The following is a 23,973-nucleotide window of genomic DNA, read 5'->3' as shown; positions in this document are numbered from 1 at the left end:
TGATTAACCAAGTCCTAACTATACTTTTGCCTTTTTCTAATATTCTTATTTAAAATTATTCCTTTGCTGAGAGCTACTGAATTTTCAGTCCGATTTTTCAGTCCTACATTATAATACAGCTTTTTGAGGTCAACTAAAAATGTTTGCTCCAAAAAGAGATGATGTATCATCACCTAGTTTGCCCATCTCCCAAGAGGCCGGAGCCCCTTGCGGTGAACATTTTCAATAAAGGCCAGATTACATGTATAACACCTAAAGTGGAACACTCACTTTTGCCATGATTAATGAAAGACTGCCTGAAAGCAGAGGTTAGGCTCTGCATCACGCTGAGTGCATGATCACCAATTCTGGTGTCCCAATTTCCCAAAATAAACTATATTTGTCGCAATTTCTCAGTGATTGATGACTACTGGGACTCTAGAGCTCCTCTAGTCATAAATCAGAAGGCAACTAGTGAGGAAACTGAAGTCTACAAACGAAAAAGGGAGGGAGGATAGAGGACAGTAAAAGAACCAGTGAAAAGCAGCAATGCTTCTTAAAATTATGACTGTGGATTTATAATCCACCGTAATTGATCATTGTGATCGATTGAACAACTCGCCCTGCGATGCAAGTGCCTCATGTTCCATTTATAGTGTGTGCACATCTCTTACCGTCTCTGGACATGCCCACAGAGAGACACTTCTTAAAGCGGCAGTGCTGGCAGCGATTTCTGTTCATGCGCATGATGAGACAGTTTTCATTCTTCACGCACATCTTGTAGTGGATATTCTGCTGAATGCTGCGTCTGAAAAAACCCTGCAGACAAATGAGAGGAGCGTTCATTATCTATGGCAAAAACAGGATTTTGGCAGGTGGAGCGAATAACGCTTTGGCGAGCTCACCTTGCAGCCCTCACAGGCGTGGACGCCATAATGGAATCCGGATGCGATGTCCCCGCACACCTTGCACAGAAGCACCATCCCTCCGGTTTCTGTGAAGACGTAAGGACACCATTTAAGAGAGGAACGCAATAGCTGCTAGCAGGTAGACGGAAAAGGAAGATGACAGGTGGGAGAGTAGAGGCCATGTACTTACTTGGGAAGGTGCCAGTAAACCCACAAGGTCTTTTGGCCACCGTGGGATGGCTGTAGGTGGCCGATGACACAGTTGTAACTTGGGCAACTGGAGCATTGTTGACTTCTGGAAATTGGAAGACCATTTTTGGGGAAGGCGTCCCTCCCCTTTGCTCCCCTTGCTGCTTCATGGCCCCAATCTCCTGAAAGGAGATACCCTCTGGGGATGAGGGTTGCGAATGGGAGGAGGGCGACTGGGTTTGGTATCCACTGGATGGGCTGCCAGGACTCGGGCTGGCACTGCCAGAGGAGCCGGCATAAAGAATGACACCACCTGTACACAAAAACATACAGAGAAATTAAATATTGGATTCAACATCCAAAATTAGCTGAAAGCTAAAGACTTGACTCGACCCTGAAAAGATTTAATAGAGTGATGCTTCATTGGAGGATTATTATTATTGCGTGCCAACAAGTTTATTCATTTTGCAATAACAAACTGCCAAGTGAGTTGTTATTCAATCAGGGTCATAATCATTGTTCAAATGCACCAAACGGGCATAGTTCGATGAAGCGTAGCTAATGGTGAGTGACACTTTTAATCATTTGTTTTTCTTTTGCTGCATGAAAGTAGATCCTCACATGGTACATACAAACATATTTAATATATATTTATATGTAATATTTAATTGTCTAAATATAATAGTACTGCAAAGGCAAAAAAAATAAAGACAACTTAAATATTTCCTACATTTGTCTATCCTCTTTTTTTTGTTACTGTATGTGCCTCATATGAGCTATAAACGTGGCCTTTGTTCAAGGATGTCACATCAAGTTGGAAATGCCCTATTACCCCTGAATGCAACTCCCCCGCAGCCATCCCCCTTGTTTTGCAGACAGTTTTCTTCCCACAAGATGAAAGACTCCCTCTCACGTGCAGCCTGAGCCAGCCAACTCCCTCCCGCCCGCCCGCTCGCTTTCGCTTCACCACAATCCTTACGCCTCCTGCTACCCCCTCCCTTCGTCTCCATCCTCCTCCCACCCTCCCTCCCTCTTCTCTTTGGCTCTGAGCACGCAGACCCATCTATCCGCCAGCCACCTGACCGCCAGCTCACATGGACTCTTGACACAGTTCCCGCCCGGCTCACAAGGCCCTTTTGCGCAGTCTCGTGTAGACAACAGCAGCAGTGCAATAATCGGCGCTCGGCCGAGATCACGTTGGGAATACTGAGGCTACCTGATTGGCTCCAGTCCACATTATCCCTGTGCCTTCAACATACAATACTTTGGATCAGTGAATCTAGAAGAGTGTTAGTGTTAAATTGTGGGCCAACTGATCAATTTTAAGGCAAAATTTGTTTTCATCACAAGTATACATCGCTTTATAGCAGCAGTTCGATTATTTGGAGTGGGTTAGGTTGTCAAAAAGGATATATAGACAAACTTGTCACGTTGCTGTTTTAATCACCAATAATCTGCTATTTGGTCTACCAGATTACTAGTAGAGACTGTTTACCCTTGGCTCATTCCCACTATCATTTTTTTGTGTACGTTTCCCATTAATGACCTTGAATCAGCCTGGAATAGCTGATTAGCCTCTTGCTCCAGTGCTCTCTCCTTGAAAAAACGTGCTGTGTTTCTTGGAGGCTTTAAGTGCCTCCCTTCTTAATTCCTGTCCTTCCTCACACGTGTCAACTGCGAGTGAGCCTGAGGTAGCCGTGACTTGACACAATGATGATCCATGTGCCTCTTGTTCGTTTGTGTGTGTGTGTCTGTGTGTGTGTGTGTGTGTGTGTGTGTGTGTGTGAACAAGGTTTTATGAACATGTGTACCACCTGAGTCACAGCCGGCGTCACATGGTACAAACTTCCTCACTTCATTCAGCAACACACTCCTCATCCGCCCTGAAAACTATTCAGTTGGCCCCCGAACAACTTCCTGGAATCTAGTTTGACTGGGTGTCACAGTGAGCTCCGAGAATACAGCGCTGTAGTCATGCACAAGTTGAAACACGTGATCTGTGGACTCGCACAGGGCCCAAAGAGCTATAGAATAAACAAAACAAACCACCACCCCCTCCCACTAGCCAGTTCTCTATGACTTCCCATCTCGTGTACTCCCGCCTCCTAGGCATCTGACCGTGGCAAGCTTACTGTATAAACATCAATCTCATGTCATGACTCACAGAGCCCCCCCCATCCCTCCCCAACCTCTGTGTGAACATTTACAGTTGTGTATGGGTGGTAAGCCCTAACCCACGTGCAAAGGCTGGCCTCGTGTGTTTTATGAACGGGATGTTTTGGTAGAGGCAGTCAAAGTGATCGACCGAACTTCATGAACAACAAACCTCAGTTGACAGAGGCGGGTTGTACCAATTTCATTGCCTGAGATATGTACTATAATTTCGTTATTTGTCAACGCAGCCTAGACCACAGATGTGACTCACAGAGTTTTGATATCTGCGTCATCTTAACTCCTCCAGAAATCGAGAAGAATGATCCTAATGGTGTTAAGTACATTTGTGACGCATTCAGACATGCAGACGCACATGTTAACACCTGCCCTACGATTGCCTGATAGTCGGTCAAAGTCAGTTGGGCTAAGCTCCAGCTTCCCTATGACCCTGAATCGGATCAGTGAAAATCCAGTCGATAATTGATGGACATATACACATTTAAATTTAAATGCCATCTTTTTATATTTAACTTGTGAAAAGCAAATAATTAACTTTTGGGGACTATTTTTCTATTGCACTGCATGACTTAGTCAACCCTCCTGCTGACTGACCAGAAAGTTCATGAGCATCAGTACTGGAAAACATCCATCCAAGCCTCAAAACAAATGATTCATGAAATTATATTAAATGAAAGAAAATTGAAGGCTCGTGTTAAGGACACTTGGTGGCCAGAAAAGCTGGTCTTACCGGATGTACATATGTTTCACTTCACTGGAATACAATGAAGTACACTTGATTGTGACTGCTATTGAGTAATTTGCAAAGCAGCCTGATTAAATTGTGCAAAAGGACACTTTTAAACCCCTTTGACCCACTGACCAAACTCGCTGCGAACACAGAAGAATCCCTGTGGTGGCCCCTGGAGCGAGCAAGCGTGCACGAGCCTGCTTGGAGAGGAGCATCCGTGAGGGGCGAGGCTGAGAGGAAATCATGCGCGGCACGTGGACGACGAGGTTGTTACACGTGTTGTGTGCTCGAGGTGGGGCGAGGCGGGGCCGCGTGTAGGAAACCGGCCGCATGATCGGCAAGTATTATCGTTGCCGCCTCTACCCATGATGCACTGGGCAGGGAAAAGACATGGCACTTGAAACGATATAGGGGACGTTGATGTACTTAGAAAGGCCTCTGTTGGGATTTCCACTGTATTCTAGAGGCGATATCACCATATTGGGTGCGCCGTGTCATGCATGCACTCAAATGAGCGATAGGGTCATCATTTTGGGAGGGGCGGAGATGCATCCTCATGCTCAAGGGGCATTTTAGGTCTTACTCCACGTGAGTTTGTTTACATGCAATTGTTCGAAAGTCAAATGTCAAAAGGTCACTTATGGAGAGCATGCAGCTTCCCGTGCTTGCAGCTGTCAGTCAGATTGATCATCAAGTAGCAACAGAACCTGGACATGAATAAGACTATTGCAAGTTTTATTCATCCACATTGTACCCATGTAAAGCACCATGTATATTTGAAATAAACCAACTACATACGCACAACATCCCATTTTCAACCGCATTACTGACAGTTACTCTAATTTATAATACACATTATGTAGCTGTGGGTTGATAGAGAAGAAGGCTTACCTCCGGGGCTATTCTCCATGTTTCCTAGTAGATAGGCAGACGTTGCTTCCGTTGTTCTCGTTTTGTTTAGCGCCTCAGTTTGCCGCTGACGAGGAGTTTGGTAGACACAGGTGAAAGAGTCCTGAACTGCCAAGGCATAGAGAGCGTATCCCACAAATCAAAAGAGCAGGGATGTGCACAGGGCATTGGTCTGGGGGGTTCTTGAGAAAATCCGGTCAGCAGAGCAAAAACTCTTAAGTAGGAGGAATAGAGCAATGCTGTATTCAATCCAGAAAAAAAAACTCAGAGGTGAATGGCTTTCTACGGACGTGCGGCTCAAAGGGGTTCCTCTGTCACACTGAACTACTTGCCATGTACAGTCACCATGAAAACACGATTAGAGTGCAAGTAGTTTAAACACACCCCACTCATCAATAAGCAACACGCGTCCTGAAATAACCAGCACGTTTTCAGGTGCCTGACAAATGTGACCGTTTTTTTTCCTCTCTCCTTTTCTCTCTCGTGTCCCCTCCGCCGCCCGTTTGTTGATGCGTCTCTCTCCTTCTCTCTCTCTGCCCCCACCCTTCTGGTCCTCCGCCTCCCCCTCACGCCCCCACTCCTTTCGCTCGTGCTCGGCCTCTCATTGGCTGAGAACCCCCGCTCGGAGACGTCTCATTGGGCTGTTTGCACATTGGAATGCTGCTTAAAGCTCTGCTGCATGTGCACATGGCATGTGAGCCAACGCTGCCCTACTGACACACATTTTATGCAAATAGACTGCCTGAGCTCGCAGCAAGATGGAGGGATGCGAGCGAGAGCTGACAAGATGTCCCACTCGGTGTGAAATACTCCATCTGTTGTTGGAGGGCAGGGAGGTAGCCTCTTTCACACTAGAGCAGTGATTCCCAAACACTAGTGTTAGTGTTGTTGTGGGAAATCATCAGGATTACTGTGGCAAAGAATCAAATTTGACATCTTTAGTCAGAAAATTTGAATCCTTGTTATTAGCTGAGGATTTTAAAACACACAAAAAATGTGTCTATGGTAGTCAGAATCACTCTGGCTCTTTAGCAAAAAGCACTTTTCACTCAGTTAGAAACAATGCAAAGCCCTTGTGTCGTATAATGATAAGGACAGGTGACAAAAGTCAAATTAGCACACACCAAAACAGTCTCCTGGTTTATGAATGTGTTGAGTACTTCAGTGAATGCAGGTGTCTTCCAGCCTGCGTGCATTCCTCCCGTGCTCAAACAGTCCACCGCACATTGGGCGAGTGAGCGGTGTTTGCATTTGGACGATCTCTCTTCGTCACACTCTGCACGTGCGTTGTGGGCGGTGCTCAGCGTGACTTCCCCTGTCCCTCCCCCACCCTCCTCACGTTCCTGCTCTCTGCAGATTGTGTTTGCACACAGCCAAGCTATCAGCACAAGATTGGCTGGGACCGCCCGAATGTAGGTCACAAGCTGCTTGTGGAAACATGAGCTGAAGAAGAAGAAGAAAAAAAAACGACCAAATGTGCTCAAAATTGTGGGCTCGTCACATGAAAAAAAAGAATAAAAGATGAAAACTCTGCCCTTTGGCGGCAGGCGTATCGAGATTGAATGTGGGTCATATTTTACGACCTGGATGTATCAAAGCATGATGTTATTCTCAACCGCTCGAATGTAGTCTTGATAGATTAAGTCTGTCAAGAATGTGGTCATTTAAAATAATAGGTTTAAAGGTCACTCCAATGTTTGTGGCGACCAACGTTATTGGGCCATAATGACATAATGGTATTTCCAAAAAAAAGGCATCCACCAATTGGGTTTATTTATATTTCATATATAGGTCATATTGCTACCAATTTTTCTAATCAGGACAAGCGGGATAGAAAATGGATGGATGGATTTAGCAATCATTGAACAAATTTGAACAGTTTTTGACTCAGGGATAGTGCTAGGGCTAGGGGGTGCTATAGCCCCATTAGAAATCGGAGTAACCCCATATGGTTCATCTAGCATTTTAGTTCATAGTTTAAAATACATTCATTTTCTCAAACACCCCTTTAGCCTTGAGAAAGAAAATCCTGAAGCCTTGTCTGTTGAGACAATATTTACCAACCCCAACATGCAACATCCTAATCCTGTTTTTCTTGTTATGAGTAGATTTTCTTTAATTTTAGTTTCATCCCAATGTTGCACCTTGTTTTTGTTTTTACTTTGTGGGTTGTATTATAATATTTGTAAAGCGTACGTGTTTATGTGTAAAGGCTGCTGTGACAGTTTAATTTCTATCGAACGTATTCACTAATATTTATATTACATTTAGCAAAAGTAACTTGAGGCAGAATGAATGGTTTCCATAAAATTACCTGATGTGCGAAAACTGTAACCCCAAAGCTGACATTTTTTCCTCGATGCAATAGTGAAACAGCAGTGCCTTTGTGTGGTTAAATTAAGATACTGCAAGTTCACGAAATGCCCAAATGTGTCACTTCAGTTTTTGTCCACAAGGTGTCAGTGTGTGCTTGCTTGAGGTGTATCGTTAATTTGGCCTCACATACGTTTTTTCGTCTGTTTGTCATTACAGATGAAAATGTGATCATTCCTATAAAAAAAGGTCATACGCATGTCACTGGCACGTTCTAATAATGCATGCTTGTTATATTACTTTGAGGCATATTCTTTGCTTGTTTGGATTGCAAGTTCATCACACATGATGGAGAAATAGGTTTTACGTTATTCCCCTGAGGGACTATTATAAGTGTTCTTGTGATCATGAAGCTCTCTAAGAGCAAGTTAAATCTCGGCCAGCAGTCTGATGTTTCAAGAAAGTATAGGCCTTCTGAGGTGGCACATACTGTATTTAATGTTGTGTACTTTAATCTTGTTTCATGTATGAATGCATTCTTATCACTCAGTAATTCTAGCCAATTATTTCTGAGTATTAGCATAACACTGGTGGTAGAACTGAATGGCAATGTAAGTTAGCAAGATGGTTTACTTGGTTGTGAGTACTGTAGGATTTGACACGCACTAATAAATAGGCCAGGAATGTCACAAACGTATCAAAAAATTGTTCTCTTCAAGTATTTTTCCCCCCATCATCATTTAGAGATATTTCTGCAGCTAATAAGTTAAGGGGCGTTTTTGAAAAAATAGGAACTTGTGTAGCCAAATTATGTGGCCCTAAGATTCATTGCTTCGGATGATATATCGTAGTTCTATCACTCCAATAATAAATACAAAATTTGCTTACTACCTCTGTCAATAAAAAAATGTTGTTTTGGATCTTATTAGATTGTGCAATAGTACCCAATGTTGTGATTTGTGAGTGTATATTTAGCATGCTGAAGGAAATATGAAGAGAATGTATTGAACAGATGGTTACAATAAAACAGTGAAAAAAAATTAAATGTGCTTTTACTGCTTTTGAGGCCCACTGGTCATGAGGACATTAGTCTCATGCAAAAAAAAATTGTAGTGTGACTGCAAATTCAATGCCTGATGTCCTTGTTTGCTCTCAATAAAAAAAAAATGTTTCGGGCAGGCAAACAGACTTTCCCACTAGGTAGTTAAAATATGCTGACATCTGTTGACAGGCAGCCTCTTGTGATGAGGTGCCACATTATCCCGAGAGGGAAGCGCCACATTGCAGCATTTTGACAGATCTACTTTTGTCCCAAAAGAGTGATAGGGAATTCTAATATTTGGTGAAGCTGCAGGGGGAACCATTCATTATTCATTCACTGTAACTTTATGCAAAACCTTACAGCTTGAATCAGTCTTCATTTTTGTGCACGACTTCAACTCTGGCATGCAGTGTTCGACGTGGCATCACGTCATGTGTTGTTCCCAATATTTTCATTCTTTCATGTGATTCGTCTTGCATTAAAAAGAACTGAATTTGGATTCTCACCAATCAGCTATCACCACTTATGAGGGACCGAAGCTAGCAGCATCACCCTCAGCCAGGGAGGAACAAGAGGACAACAAAAATACAGCACATCCAAAAGGGCCCAGGGTCCAAACAGTGAAGAATGTGAATTTTTTCTCGATGCGGTCCCTTGCCGGTTTGCTCGCCCCTGATCTAAACAAATCAAATCCAAACAAATCCTCTGTAGCCTCTTGAAGTCCATGAAAATGTAGACAATAAAACAAGCAGACTGTGGCCCTCAAGGGCTGCATTCGCCCACATCCCAAATTGAGCTAATAAATCTTTAAAAGGACAACCTGTTGGAATTAAAAACAAAAAACAAACAAAATGTGCACGTCATTGCCAGGTGTTTCCTGTGCAGAGTGTATACAGAGTGTTTGTACGCATGTGGGTCACCAGTCACTAGCCATTTTTGGCTTACTTGTACTTTTTCAGCAAGTGCAACAATCAAGAAACGCTTCACATTCTATAATCAGACTATAAGAATTCCCTCAAGAATGTCTAACACCCTGATCCTAAAAAACTAAAAAGAGCTGTTTATTAGAATTTTAAAATAATAAAAATATTGTTTTGCTGTATACAAGCCACGCCCCCTGACTGTTTAATAATATTTGAAAATGTAGATAGTTTCACGAGTTGTACTTTATGAGTTCTGTTATGAAGATAAGAATACTGTTTAACACATTACCCATAAAGAAGCCTTTGAGCAAAATGACGTAGTGACCATCTAAATGCTTCCTGTCCATGTGAGGAGATGCGGCGCGGGCTGAAATGGCCTTCAGCGCCAGGCAGGAAGCCTTTAAAATTTCCAAGACCTCAATTTGGAAAATTCCTTGTTAGGAATCACCAGTCTTCATCTCCTTCTCCTGCTCCAATTACCCATCATGATTTCTCTCTCATCCAATAATCTCATTTTTGTCATGGTGTGCCCCTCCAATCAGTCGCTGTACCCCAAGCGACAACACTTCGACGTATTTGCCATAATGAGACGATCATTCCCATATGTGGATCAAACTTCTCTAATCACCCCAACTTCCAATCCACCCACTGTCTCTATTTTTCCTCCCTCTGTTTTTTCTTATTTCCCCGTCTCACACTCTTCTACCCTCTATGTGCCCCTTTACACTACCCCCCTCTTTTCCCTCTCGTTCTGATTGAATTACCATAAGTGCAGGTCCTGGCCAAAATATGCCAGCTTGTTCTGATTAAAACTGTCCCTGTTAGAGTAGAGACAGCCCAAATGGCTGTGAGCGGTTTGGGCGTTTGGTGGTGGTTGGGGGGGTTACGAGGGAGGAGGAGCACATGTGCCTGTTTGTGTTGAAAAAGAAAAATGCATCCAGACAATGTTGCATGGCGAAAGATGAAGAGCGGAAGGCCGAAAACAAGATGGGGACGGAGAGGTAGTGCGGTGGAGGGGGAGTTGGGAGGAGGGATGAGACGGTAATGGTAGTTGACAGTGTTGAGTTCACAACAGGTTCATGGTGACATCATGGTTGAATTTTGGGGAACATTTGTACGGGAAGAGCTATTCAGTGTTCATTGGATGCACATGTACGCCCTTTTCACCCACACAGAAACAACAAATACGCTTTGGTGTTTTAATATTCATTTGAGCTCGTTTGTATTTCCATGTGCGCATATGATTTACTGTGATTTTTGCCTCCAGTCTTCGCTGAAAGGACCCCTTTCATTTTGCAATGTGAGGTAAACTTACTAACCCCAAAATGGCTACCCAGAGTGTCACTCGTTTCCTTTTCGCTCCCTCGTTTACCTCGTCTCCCTGCCCCCCCCCCCCCCTCGTTTTCGGTCTATATTTTCGCCCGCACGTCTCGCCAACATTTGCCTGCCGGTACAGTATGTTCTTTGTGTGTAGCCATGTTTGACCGTTTTAGAGGACGAGACATAAAGGAGCCCCGGGACCCGAAAAGTGTTTATGGCGAATGTGTGGGTGTGATTATGTTTGTGTCAGCTCTTTTGCTTGTTAGAAATAAAGGAGCCAAAAAACAGCAGGGAGATTTGGTGTGTTAAAGGTTCTTTGTGCACTTTCTGGTCTTACTTTATTGGCCCGTACACATATGGTAGACTTAATGCGAATTCAACCCCTCTTTTGTAGCCCTGTCGTGCGCTCGTATGTTAGCGCGTGTCCGAGTCGGCTTGCGGGCTTGTCATGCATGCCTGTCATCCTCGGCATGCCTCTCTGGGCATCGCACAGCTTCACATGACATCCATCCGAGAGCAGCGGGGTAGTGATCTCATTACCAACAGCCTGTTGCTGATTAAAACCTGCCGTCTGAATCCCCCCCCTTTTCTCCTGTCTTTCTTTTCTTTTGCCTCCTCTCCACGCTACCCTGCTTCCCTGTTCTCTACCCCCCCTCCACCCCCCTGCCTCCTTCAACCCTTAACTCTAGCGTCGCACCATTCTGCGGTTTCTCCACTGCACGCTGCCAAAAAGGGCCCCTTTTCCAGTTCTCCAGAAAGTTAAAAGCGCCCCTCTTTTTCCTCTTCGGATTTGCTACTCCATTTCTTTGTTCCCTACACTTTGTTGTTCATCTATATTAGCGATAACTTTAATGCCGAAAGGGTCCACAATTTTTCAGTCACTTCCTAGCCAGCTATATGACTAATGCTAATTTAAATGTGGACAAAATACTGCTCATTCCAAATCCGCAAATAAAAATTACTTCTGCTCATGAATAGGAAAGTATAAGACATGTCTGCCATCTAGTGGTGATTAGTGATATTACAACTACAAATTACAGTCGACTCTGAGATATTCATAGTTTTGCACCGGCGGATTCTCATTTTGTTTTTCATTCATTCGGTCAAGGCTTTAATAACCAAGAAACTGTCTCATGCTGAGTGTTTTATTTCCCAGATGTGGCTACGTGTCATAACTTTTGTTTTTGTTTAACATTGAGTAATACACAAATTGCTTCTTTCACACCCAGCCAGGAGTAACACATTGGCCTGCTCTTGTCATATTTCACTGACACAGAAAGACAAACAATAGTAACCTTACACCTCCTGCACTGACGCGCTCACTTAGAAGTGTGGTCGAAATTGTAACCCAGTCCTGGGCTCCATATATATTTCCATGCAAGAAATCGTGCAGATTTAAGACCCAACTGTATCTATTATTGGAGTATTTTCAAGCTGCAAGAGAGTCATTGCGCCAGTGCATGCTGTGTGTGCATTCACAAAAACCACAGTAAGTCACTGTGGCATGGCCACCACATGCATACTGTGCGCAGAAAATGGCTGCGTTGAAAATTACTTTTCCCATAATTTCAATGCAGTTAGTTTATTTTTACATTATTTTAAAAAAGGAAAGTTTCTCCAGCTATCATGAAGTAACAACCAATCAGAGGACAACTAAATGCTGATGTCATCACGGCCATCTTTGGAAAATCGGCCTTGTTTGTAACTTAATTATTGTTGTTGGTATAAATGTAAAAGAAACTATTAAGGATATGAGACTTATGAGGCATACGATGTTACTGTTAAATCGTTATTCTGTATTAAACATGAAATACATATTGGAAAGAAATACAGCGCCATCCGGTGGATCCATTGGGGCACTGCCCTTTGCCCATTTGGAATTGTTGCGTTATTTTCTTTGTTTTGTAGTAAGGTAAGTACAAAAGTGCTTTTGGTACATCTATCCATCTGCGTTGTGTTTGAGATCTTTGTCTGAGCCTGTGTTTAAAACTTCCACATATCCATTTTCCCACACATGGCTTAAATTTGTTTATGTCAGCATTAAATATGACAGAACCATATGACTAAGTTCCCGATGGTTTGTTATAGTTTACTGATGGCCAACTTTGTGTCAGTGACACATGAGAATAAGCATTTCGGGCCCGATTCTCCCGTTCAGGCATGATTTCTTTTGTAAGCATCTGAACTTACGCCCTTTTCACGTATGTAGTATATTCTCCCATCCAGAATTCCGACACACCCACCGCACGTTGTAAATGAAGGTGTCCTTATCAAAGACGTAATTCCTAGACAATACAGGTTGTTTGGAATCATGGGACATGGAGATTTTCTGAGACTTGAAATCAGTGAAAAAGATAAAGCACACATTACAATTGAAAAGGCCTCTCACTTTGATGGAAGGCATTTATATATTTCTTTTGCAATTTCCCAAAGCATAATCCCATTGAAGTGTAAAAGCGCTCTAATTTGTCAAGGAATACAAAGGTAATGATGTCTAAAAGGAAGCTGCATTTCAAGGATGGAAGAAGTGTAGGTGCTTGTGCTGTATAGTGAAAAGGCACTGTGCAGTTTTATTTGGTCGGGGAGCAGGGAAAAAATTTTCAAGCCAAAACTGATGTCTATGTACCACCACTGAGCTGAAGCACAATTTAAGAGACTCTCCGCGGTACGAAGGACTGCTTGTGGCCCACTGGCTCCTCTGCTTAATTTACCCTCAGAACAGGAAGAAGTGGCATACAGTGAACAAACATAAAGTTAAGTAGCTGTCTCTGTCTTATTGCATCAAACACAAATTAAGATTGTACCCAGTTTTTCAGGACTAACTGCATCAGCCAATCTATTGACTTTAATGGACAGATACTGTGATAAGATCTTTCCAAAGCCAATGAGGCAGATTATAAAGAACACACTCCACAACATATCGTTTTTTATTGACCGTCTGTGGCCAAGCTGTGAGCGTTTAGTCAGACAGGAGCAGACACTTTTGTCTGTGACATGAAGAAGGCAGGTATCGGGAACCCTCAAGGGCCCACTGGTCGCGTTTCATCTCATCATGGGGCGACATTTAATGATTTTAGTTACTTGTTTGATCCTCTTAGGAACCTCCAGAAGCACAAGAAAGAAGAATACTCATGAACTCAATTTAGCTGGTGAAACCATTAAGGCAGTCTTGACAATATGGAAAAGGGCTCATGGTAGTTTGATTTTTGAATTGTCTAATGTACTCATAGCAATATTGTGTATTATCATGATGTGTTTGTACTGTAAATTTGCAATCTATTGAATATTTTGCAGACAATTCTCATTTGTGACTACGTGTGGCTCAGTTAGGCAATTTCCTATGCTCTTTGTCATATGAAAGCCTCACTGGATTGGCATTCATATGAATATTTTATGCAGATGTGCTCCAAAGCAGGATTCCCACAAGTGTTTGAAATTCATGAAAATGGTGTTGGCTTTTCATGATATCAAAGCATATGAATTTTCATGAAGGTGTGAGAAATTATAACAAAAGGAATTCTTAACAAATAGCCATGTGACCAGATAGTCCACTTTACGATGTGCTACCCTTCATGTACGGTCCAAGCAACCACTGAAAAGTTGTTTTTAGTCATAGCCGTTAGCCGGAAGCTGTCCTTCCATTACGCATTTGCACGAAAGAACACACCTCGCTCCTTCACATTGTGGGCCATGAGAAGATAGATGCTGATAAATGGATTTATTTGTACACCAAATTTGAGAATAGTAAACAAAGAAGTAATTTTGAGTGGAAGTAAATTGCATATGAAAACTAGCACAGCTCCACAAAAACAGATATTTTCTCTTAGCTCCTTCCCACTCAGGCGTAATGAGTCTTTGCCTCAATCCTTTGGTCTCAATCATACCCCGACCCGTGTGTCTCACGAATGGTTCTGGGGCCCCTCGGCCTTTCCGCATTGGCTGGCCACCGTGTTTAAGTCAAGGCATTGTTAACACCATTCACTGGTCCACGGGTTGATATTGATACCCCCAAAGGTGTGCGGCCCTGTTTGCCATGTGTGTTTGTGTCCGTCTGTACGCTAATGACCGTTTTATTTGCGCTAGCGTGTGTCAGCTGTGGACTATATTTGGAAAGCACCAACGAGTCAAAATTCAACCAAAGGGTGTGCTCTGGTGAGTCGGCTATAGGTAAAAAGTAAAATGTGCTATGAGACAAAGGCGATGAGAAAAGGGGAGGGGGGTGGGCAGCTCAGTGAAACCTAAGCCTTGTAGACCCCGGTCTCCTTTCCTACGGGCATTCTGTAGCTGGCACAAAAAAAAAATGCACTGTATATTTGAGGTTTTGGATCACGTGACAGAGGCAGGGTTTGGGAATCAAAGCGCACTATGACTTCAAGGGAGAGAGGGAGAGAGAGAGAGAGAGAGAGAGAGAGAGAGAGATGGGAAAAAGAGAGGGAGGCGGAATGCAACAGGCTAAAGTCAGTCGTTGCCTTGAGAGAAACTTCACAACTTTTGAGTTCATGATCTGCTCATTCTTGCGTTGACTTATATCCTTGTAAAAAAAAAAAAAAAAAAAAGTAGCCTCCCCCTCCCAGAACAAAAACCAGCAAGCAGACTGCCGGCCTCCCATCAGACATCTGGTAAGTTTGTCTTGTAGACTTGTTTTTTGCTTGATGTGGATTTTCCTTTCAAACTTGAGCGTGTATCAGCGATGTGTAAGAAAAGACGGACGGGCATGTCAGAGCATGAGTGAGATATCTCTTGCTTGCTCTGTGTTTGTGTGTTGTCGGGACTGCACGAGTGCAGGGGTTGGGTTTCTTGAGGACCGCTTTAATTGCGAGCAGGGCAAAGATAAAGAAACATTGAAAGTAGAAAACTGATCGGCACTCGTATGTGCCGGAGGGCCGCGCCATGTGAGCGGATGAACTCTTACACGGGTGTTAGAGCGTCGGCTTTGCGCCGGTGATGGATGCGCAGGCCCGACCTTTTAGATTCAGCCATGCTGAAAGATCAACTCTGAATGCCGGTGATATGTTCTTGATGTGGTCAGCCACTAGTTGAGTACTTCAGGTGCAGTGGTTGCAGACTCTTTGCCATCACACTAAATTGATGAATGAGACCACTAGCATAACAATAGCCGAATAGCTCTTGAACAACTTTCCGTCCACATCAAATAGTCCGGCGTGGACAACGCGAGACCAATCTAATTGCTGCCAGTTAGCATTTTTCTTTCTTTTTTTGTCCCTGTTCTATGATTACGGCATGATTGATGAGTAAGTTGCTACTAAGTGCTTCCTCCTGCCGGGTCTCTTTATTATTTGCGTCATATCGGTTCATCATCACATCGATAGCAGGGGCATAAAAAGTTATGAGTAAACACTTGGGACACGCTGACTCACAATAGCAATTAAAAGTTAGCGATCAGGGAAAATTATAGCATATACTGAATTGTAATTCAGTTCCAAAATATTTTGGTGCCACATTGTAAAAAGACAAAATTAGAATTGTTTTTGAAGGTTTTAAACTGAACTGGGGAAAAAAATCACATTCAAAAGTGCCTAGAATTGGGGGGCTGTGATGTGTCACATGGGAGCATACCTGTGCTCATGTGTCTCCAGACATCTGCCATCGTCAAACCAAGCGTAAACGGGACTATGTGAGCAACTCGACTCAGCGCTCCATAAAATAAAGTTGGATGCATCTGTTGTTAGTTAAATCCTGTGGCATGGAAACTCCCCAGACTGTTTATTGGTGTCCGCTCAAATTGATTTGGGTGTGTTGGATGTCATTATTTAACCCTGCTGCAATCTCATCTCCATGAATGATCCCGTAGGCCAAAACCACTTTAGGAATTCTCTATCAGGTTAACTTTGAGTTCCTCATCTACACGTACGGTTGTCTTCTTGTTTGTTGTCGTCCAATTCGTAGAAACTCGAAACTTGAATGTCCTCAACCCACCCAAGAATGTTTTGCTCTCCACAGTATTCCACATTGTCCATGGAATTATTTAGAAAGATATTGTGAGAGTCATGCATGCCTAATTGGCTTCAGAGATTTGGAAGTCACTTGAATTGCTGCTTTTTTGTGTGTGCCAGTACATTGAAAGAAGCTCACAATGTGTGTTCAATTGTGGCCTGAGGATGTTCTGTGCTCAGCGCTGGCTACAAGTGCTTTTAAACACACTTCTAATCTTCTATCGAGAGTCGCAGACTGCGTCGCGTGTGTGTGTGTGTGTGTGTGGGGGGGGGGGAGATTCAGGGGAGTTTAGACTTACTTTTCACTTCAATGCTAAATGAAAAGCTGCCTAACAAATGCCTCAATTAGGCCTGACCCATGGCCGTAGTACGAGGCCCGGAGCGACAGAAGCTGACCCCCGGCATCGACCTCGAGACCTTGAGCAGCCCACAGGCCTGACTCCACATAATGACAACATTGTGTGTTTTATAAAACATCACGCTCATCCACATCATCCCCATTTACACTGTGTAATTCCAAAACCCAAGTATTCCTGTTTTTGTGGAGAACGCTTGATTTATGTCGCATTCAGTGTTTGGGGGAAAAAAAATGTGGAGCTCATTTATCAAAGTCCTTGCCAGGGTAACAGTGAATTTCAAAGCAATGAAGTGTAACAACAGCATATTTAGTCATTTTGACATGCCAAATGATTTCAGTGACCAATTAGTTATCACATTGACACATTCCTCATCTTTAGACTAGACATGTTTATGGAGTACGGAAAATGTAATTGCAATGTTTAAGGCTGAGATGTTTGGGGCTTGTCTCACCTTGGTGTGAGGCAGCTGGTTTACATCCAGTGCATCCATTTTACAAACTGCTTATTGTCACGATGCTCGCAGGTGAGCTGGGTCCTATTCTTGTTGACTTGGAGTTTGAGGCAGGGTGGGGGAGGAGGGAGGACACCAAATAAAAAGACACTGCAAATACACGTACACGTTTGCTCTGTTTTTAACGTGCTTTGTCTTTAAAAGAGATGATGCCACCATTATTGCATTGGAAATGGGAAATGTGCTCAAGCAATCAACAACCAGTCGTGTTTATGGAAACCAAATGGTAACGGCTCTGCCGTGCTTGCTTTTGCCAATGGAAAAGTGTCAATTGTTAGAATGGTTACCTCTGCGGTGGGAAGCATTTGTGTCGCTTTTTTTGCGGTGCTGTGGGATGTTGGCTATATCTCTCATTCGGTTGCCCGTGTTTTAAGATAAGGCAGATTTCATTGTGGTTGCGGTTGGTGTGTTTACAGCTCATTGTCTTGTTTTTTTTTTTATTTCCACCCCCTCGTTTAAATATTTCCATAACGTTTTTATTTTTGGTTTGTGTTTTTTGCGGTTAAGTGGCTCTAAAAGAAAATGTGGTTTTAAAAAAGTGGTCCTGGATTTTAAATGCTGCTTTATACGCGTTTTTTTAATCTGACAGATGTTAAATATACGATATGTTGAAAAATGCATGCATGATGTATCTACAATCATGAAAAAAAAATAGACCAATTTTTGGGTTTAATTTCTCGAATAACCAAGTGATATGAGGCAGCAACAAATTAGATGGGATTAAACCTGGAGCAGTTTGTCTTTAAGCATGTTTGTGAAAATAACCACAACTTGAAGGTCTAGAAACACAAATATTGAGGAATTAAGCGCAGTGCTTTTCCCCGTAACGACACAGTTTCAAAGGTCTCTCACACTTTGGGACGTAGACACTTTTAAAGCCCATCACCATGTAATCCATGATATGCTAACATTGAGTACTAATCAAGCACATGATCAAACTACATAAAGAGCACCATTGTGCAGTGCAGAAGCAGAGAATTCGTCCCCACCGGCTCAACTTCATAACCATTGGAGACCATCCAAGCATTGATGAGCATCACGTTTGTGTTCCGCCATTAACGCCATTTCAGTACTTCAACCCGAGTCACATGACATTGGTTTATTGCCATTGTTTGACTTCATGGTCTGCTTTGTGCGCTAAATGGAACATAAAAGATATAATTTAGGAAATTGTGTAGATGAGTGTGTCAGAAAGATTTCAGACATAAGTTGTTGAAGATAATCAAGGGTAACCAACTGGACTCTTTGGTGGCGTATGAGTTGCTCGGATTTGAAACTTGTCTATCTTCACGTCCATCTTAAACTGTGTTGGGTATGACATATTCGTAGAGAGTTGTGATTTTCAAGCTCTATATGCTTTCATAAACACGATTAGAATTGCTCAAGTATGTACCATAAGGTAACTGGCAGGCTTGCTGCCCATCGACCACACTCCAGACTAATCTTTTTGAATTTTTTTTATGAACTCAAGACATTTAAAAAAAATGCTGATAAAACATTTATGATGTTTTTTTTATAGAAATCTATGAGTTTGGGAAGCCAAGGGTGCAGAACAGCCAGTATGGTTTGACTGTGGTTTTAAGTTGTTATATCACAGTTTACCACTAGATGGCAGAAATAACTTTGTTGCGCTTACACCGGACATCATAACAATGTTATTTTTTTGTAAACAATGCACACAATGCAATACAACTAAATTTGTATCCAGAATTGTAAAATAAAATGTTTGGACACGAAAGGCCTGGATAAACAGATTGTTTTGAAAGTGAAGTATTTATTTTTGGGCAGAGTTGTAGAAAGTCCAGACAGCCACACTAAAGTTTCCACCAATGTTTCTGCATAATAAAAAGTATTTTTGTATTTCATACAATAATTATTGAGTTGTTTTATTTTTTTATTAGTAGATTTCAAAGTAGGATTTTGTAGCATTTTAAAGTGCATTTGTCTCACTCTATGCCATCTAATTGCAGCGTTGGAAAACCCGCTTTTCCACAAAATGCTAGGTAGGTAATTCTGCTTTTCATGGTACAGTTTCTTTTGCAGTCGTCAAAGGACACGGTCATTAACAAATTACTTTTGCGTGTTGCCACCATGCAAATTACAAGAAGACCGGTTTTGAGAAACTCTGCGTTTTGTATTCTTTCCTTTTCATACTTGTCACACAGAAGTGGCGATTGTGTTTGTCTATTCCCACCATACGACTGCGGTTGGAACCAAAATGGAGGGTGCCACGAAACGCTTCATAAGTTATTTTTGGAACAATTCAAGAATACTGACCATGGAAACAGTAAATAGTGTGTGCTAAACTCCACAGAACTGCCCTACACTATTTGGTGGAAGAGTTTGGTTTTGTGAGCAGTCTTTGTACAAACTTGCAGTCCACTAACAAGATCAAACAATGTTTATGACGAGACGAGATGTTGTAACACGGATCCGTTTTGAATTGGCATCGGCTTCTTTGTTTTCGGACCATGTGTTGAAATGCACGGCGTGTATTCATCATACCGAGGGAAATACACATGTCTGTGTGTGTGGTGGCAGGGAGAAAAGTTTTCAAAGTTGCTCCATCTTTTAGTTTAAATAAACAGTGCCAGTCATTCTCTATGTTTGTTAATGAGCCCTGACATAGAAGCTGAAGGGTTGGCAGCTAAGGTGTTCACTTCTTCTGTCTGCGTGTCAAAGTGGCCAAGGTACTAAACTTTAAAATTGCTACGAGAGGCCAGCTTGAGGCAAACGAATGAAAAGTAACACACTTCAATCTGTTGCTTTTTCTGTCTTTTTACCAGAAATGTGCTTTGATGTGATGTGGGCTCAATGTTATTTTCTCTTGTTTGGGATGCTTGTTGTGGAAAAGCGGGGCATTAATGAAATCAACTTGAAACTGCGGTTGAGACACGTTACCAGCGTGACTCTCCGTGATGACCGTGTGTGTGTCTTTCATAACCGTAACCATAAGCTAATTTGGAAAAACTATAAAATCCAGTCACATTTGCAAAAGCTAACTAGATCCAGATGACTCGCCTCACAAACAGCGGAACATGTGATTGAAAAAGTTTATGTCATTTCAACTGTTTAGATGTGGAAATGGAGTGAAAATAAGCAGAACTGATGGTAACTTATGTAGCAACTTGTTGGAAAAGTCGCTCGGATGGAAAGTCCCATTCAGGTTTTTTTTTTTTGCACTAAACCTGTTATTAATCCTCATTGTCTAGGTAAAAGCAGCACCGGTTTGCACGTAAATGTGTGCGTGTGTGTCAGCAGAACCGGCACCAGGTGACCCAGTCTGACCTGACCCAGCCTGTGCTCATAAAAGCAGCATTGAGGCCCAGAGGCCCGCAGACACAGCGCCACTTTTGTTGCCCTACCCAAGGTGTATTCCCCCCGGAGGCACAACGTGGGGGCGGAGGGTGTTACTCATTAGCGAGAAAGAAACCAGTCCTTGGCTTTGGACGTATATGATTTTATTAGGAGAAATAAAAAAGTGTTTCTTTATTTTTATGTTTGCTTTTGGTAACGACTCCGTCTGCTGCTTTCTTGTAGCCCCCATGCTGTTTCACCACAGTTCCTTCTTTCTCCTATTAATCCACTTTCCAATGCGCCTCTAATTAATAGCACTCCACTCTTACACATGGCCAGCCAGATGCTTGGAACTCCTTCTTGTGTTCCTCATGCTCTCTTTTGCCATCTTTTTTTTTTCACCTTTCAACATTATTTTTTTTCTCTTCATGGCAAATCTTTTTACACATCTGGCTTTCATACTTGACTTTTTTGGGGGGGGGTTTGATTTTGTAAAAGAGTCGACGTCAACCTGAGTGACCCAAAGGCTACATCTGTCCTTTAGTTCCTCCTTCATTCTTCAAGGTCAATTGAAACTTTCAATGATGCTTCAGCTTTTGTGTAATGGCTGACTTTCCATTTGATGATTTGCTCCTGAACATGATTAACCCTCTCGGTGATGCCTGGAAAAGCAAGTATTTGACACTTTTGATCAATATTTGTATAGTTTCTTGTGTTGAAAGTCGCTTGAATTGAAACTCCATTTTACTAGTTTCTTTTGGCTTCGCTCTCGTATTTTCAAACCAGCGTGAAATATATAAATAAAAAAGAAAAAAAAGAAAAGGCACAGGTGGTGCCGAACAAAGAACCCATGTTATATTAATTATTGTATTCATCCAACTTTAGAGGGGGAGAATAAAGTCCTTGACCCCAAAGGGTTAAATGTGCAGAACATCTGTGTACATTCACTTGCAGACTGCATGTCTGTGCTTGCATGTGCCTCTCATATGCAGCACTGTGTGTGTGAATGTTTGTTAAATGTGGCATTTTGCACATGTGGATGATTGGATGGGGGGTGAAAAAAAATTATACACAAACTACCTGGCCACTTTATCCAAACCAGTGTTTGACATTCTTTGATCGTCAAACAGTCAAGGTCTTTGTGGAAATAGTGGCAGGGACTCTCCCAACTGGCTCTCGCGGTGAAGAAAAACCGCAGCGGAGCCGAGCAGTTACAGAAATATGTCAATATGGGAAATATGACTTTAAAAACAACATTGACTGCGCTGACTTTGGTGTGTGTGAGAGAGTGGGGGAAGAAATAGCAAAAGAATTTAACTGTAACGACAACTGCTGATTTGTCATTCTAATGTTACCCTAATGCACTGTGTTATTAAATCTCATGAAATATGATGATTTCCAGTGCTGTGTTTGGTATATCTGTGAGTTATGATATATTTGTTTAAAAGTGCTTAAACAATACTATTCAACGAGAAATTACTCCTCTGACTGGTTCAAATGTGACAAGAAATTCTCTGTGGTGGATATAATATACTTGTGCAACTACATTATATTCTATTTTTCCCAGTTTTTTGCACTTTTAAAAAAAATTCTAAAAACTCGCCTATTTGTATATTTTTGTCCTTTTTGTAAATCTCTAAAGTGTCACAAGATGGCGCCAAAGCTAAGAAATAAAGAAATTGGGCACATTTAATTTTAATTACATATTTAGCCAATTATTAGGCACATTTTGAGATGTACACTTTCACATTCAAACACCAGTCAACATGAACAATTGTATTAACTCGATGTACTTTTTTTTCATGGAGGAGTAAGTCCTATAAAAACTTTCCAAGCTGGAGTCTTGTCGATGATTCAGAGCAAGCGCCGCGTTGTTTTTGGACGGGAGTGATGCCATTATGCCTTTTAAAAATGTGAAGCGCAAAACTAAAACATTCTCACAATGAACCAGCACATAGCGTTCTCCAGCTACATGCATGTGTGTATGGGTTCATGTTTCCTGCGCATGTGGAACAGTTTACCTAATAAGCAGGTATGAATCGACCTGATGTAGTTGCTTTCCAAGTGACAAGCAGCTGTGTGTAACCGCGTGTACCCACCCGTGATAACAATGACAGCCGAGTAGTGATTTTTCTTCATTTCAACCACTCCACCTATTTGTTCCTTTTTTTTTTTTTTTTTAACATTCTGGCTGATTCAGTCCTTTGTTCTTTAGTGGAAGACATTTGTATATTCAGATCTCCTTTCCTTCGTGTGTGTGTGTGTGTGTGTGTGTGTGTGTGTGTGTGTGTGTGTGTGTGTGTTTGAGTGTGTGTGTGTGTGTGTGTGTGTGTGTGTTTGAGTGTGTGTGTGTGTGTTTGAGTGTTTGATTCGCAAGCTGAAGCAGGCCCAAAACAACAAGACATTCTTTGGCTGAGCTGTATTTACCACAGCTCTACCACAGAGACTTAAGCCCCACCCACTCGTGAAATCACTGAAGGGAATGAGAAAGAAACAAGAGAGGGCAGCCCTCGTATAACTTTTCCAGCGGGTCACTGAGGCACAGCGGGAGTCCCAAAAAGACAGAAAAAGGTGGGATGAGATCGTGGCGACCTTGAGCAAAGCGAAAGCGCAGAGGCCTTCCTGTGGGGTACGATGAGCACGACTTTAGTGTGTGTGTTGTTGTAAGGGGTTAATTTTACCCATGTTGCTGGCAGGCTGGCAGGGGGAACACAGAGACCCTTTATAATACAGTTATGCTGATTGAAATCATATGGCTGAAATCATTACACCATTTGCGAAGCGGAGCATGAGAGAAAGGCTTTCTTTTCCCGCTTTTTCCTCACTAGCTTTTTTTGTGTTCTTTAGCAGCATGAGTGTTTTTCTACATTGATTTCAATTGAGGAACGTTTAGCATCTAACGTGTTCTTGTCTCGTGTTCTTCTGCAGACTAGTTGCCAGGCTCTTCCCCAACCGCTGTCACGTGATTTCCAGGAGGCCATCAGCATCACAAGTCTCACCCCCGCCTCTGCATCCCAACTTGGGAGAAGTCAACACCTTGAGGTGCTGGCTGAATGGCACCTGCCCTTTTCGCTTTCCTCTGCGGCCCCTGACCACCGAGGCGTAGAGAAAAGTCAGCTAAAAATCACAGCAGTAGCTTTTTAGTGTTACTATGGCAACCAACAAGGAGCATCAACTACGTCATATGGCGGGCTTCCCTCGCACCATGTACCCTTTCCCCTTCAATGCCATGAGGAGCCACTCCCCCTTTGACCTGCTGGCCAGCAGCAACCTTTTTGGGCGCTTTGGGGCAGACCTTCCGAAAGAGATGGCAGCATTGTGTAAGTACATCAAGTCACTTTGTGTTTTACAAACAAAGAGCTAGGTC

At 42.5% G+C, this 23,973-nt stretch overlaps 2 protein-coding genes across 3 annotated transcripts in view; one reads left to right on the top strand and one right to left on the bottom strand.

Annotated features, from left to right (window-relative positions):
* The window catches only part of LOC147049151 (nuclear receptor subfamily 1 group D member 2-like), a 45,755-nt gene that overhangs the window by 2,910 nt on the left and 18,872 nt on the right, over positions 1-23,973 (bottom strand). Inside the window, exons 3-6 of the mRNA XM_085925089.1 lie at positions 4,870-4,995; positions 1,078-1,389; positions 885-973; positions 654-798 (exon numbers count right to left, since the gene is read on the bottom strand). Coding sequence (XP_085781215.1) covers positions 654-798; positions 885-973; positions 1,078-1,389; positions 4,870-4,995 — 672 coding nt within the window. The remainder of the gene's footprint in view (positions 1-653; positions 799-884; positions 974-1,077; positions 1,390-4,869; positions 4,996-23,973) is intronic.
* Positions 13,059-23,973, top strand: part of LOC147049152 (retinoic acid receptor gamma-A-like) — a 28,318-nt gene continuing 17,403 nt past the window's right edge. The window contains exons 1-2 of one of the 2 annotated variants that reach the window (XM_085925092.1): positions 13,059-15,104; positions 23,535-23,919. In XM_085925092.1, the coding sequence (XP_085781218.1) occupies positions 23,758-23,919 (162 nt within the window). In that variant the 5' untranslated portion in view covers positions 13,059-15,104; positions 23,535-23,757. Of the gene's footprint in view, positions 15,105-23,534; positions 23,927-23,973 lie in introns of both variants that reach the window. The other variant, XM_085925090.1, reaches the window with a different exon arrangement.

The sequence above is a fragment of the Syngnathus leptorhynchus genome, chromosome 11 (genome assembly GCF_054491065.1).
Source record: "Syngnathus leptorhynchus isolate UIUO chromosome 11, UIUO_Slep, whole genome shotgun sequence".
In the NCBI taxonomy this organism is placed as follows: domain Eukaryota; kingdom Metazoa; phylum Chordata; class Actinopteri; order Syngnathiformes; family Syngnathidae; genus Syngnathus; species Syngnathus leptorhynchus.
This window is presented reverse-complemented; position numbering and strand designations above follow the sequence as displayed.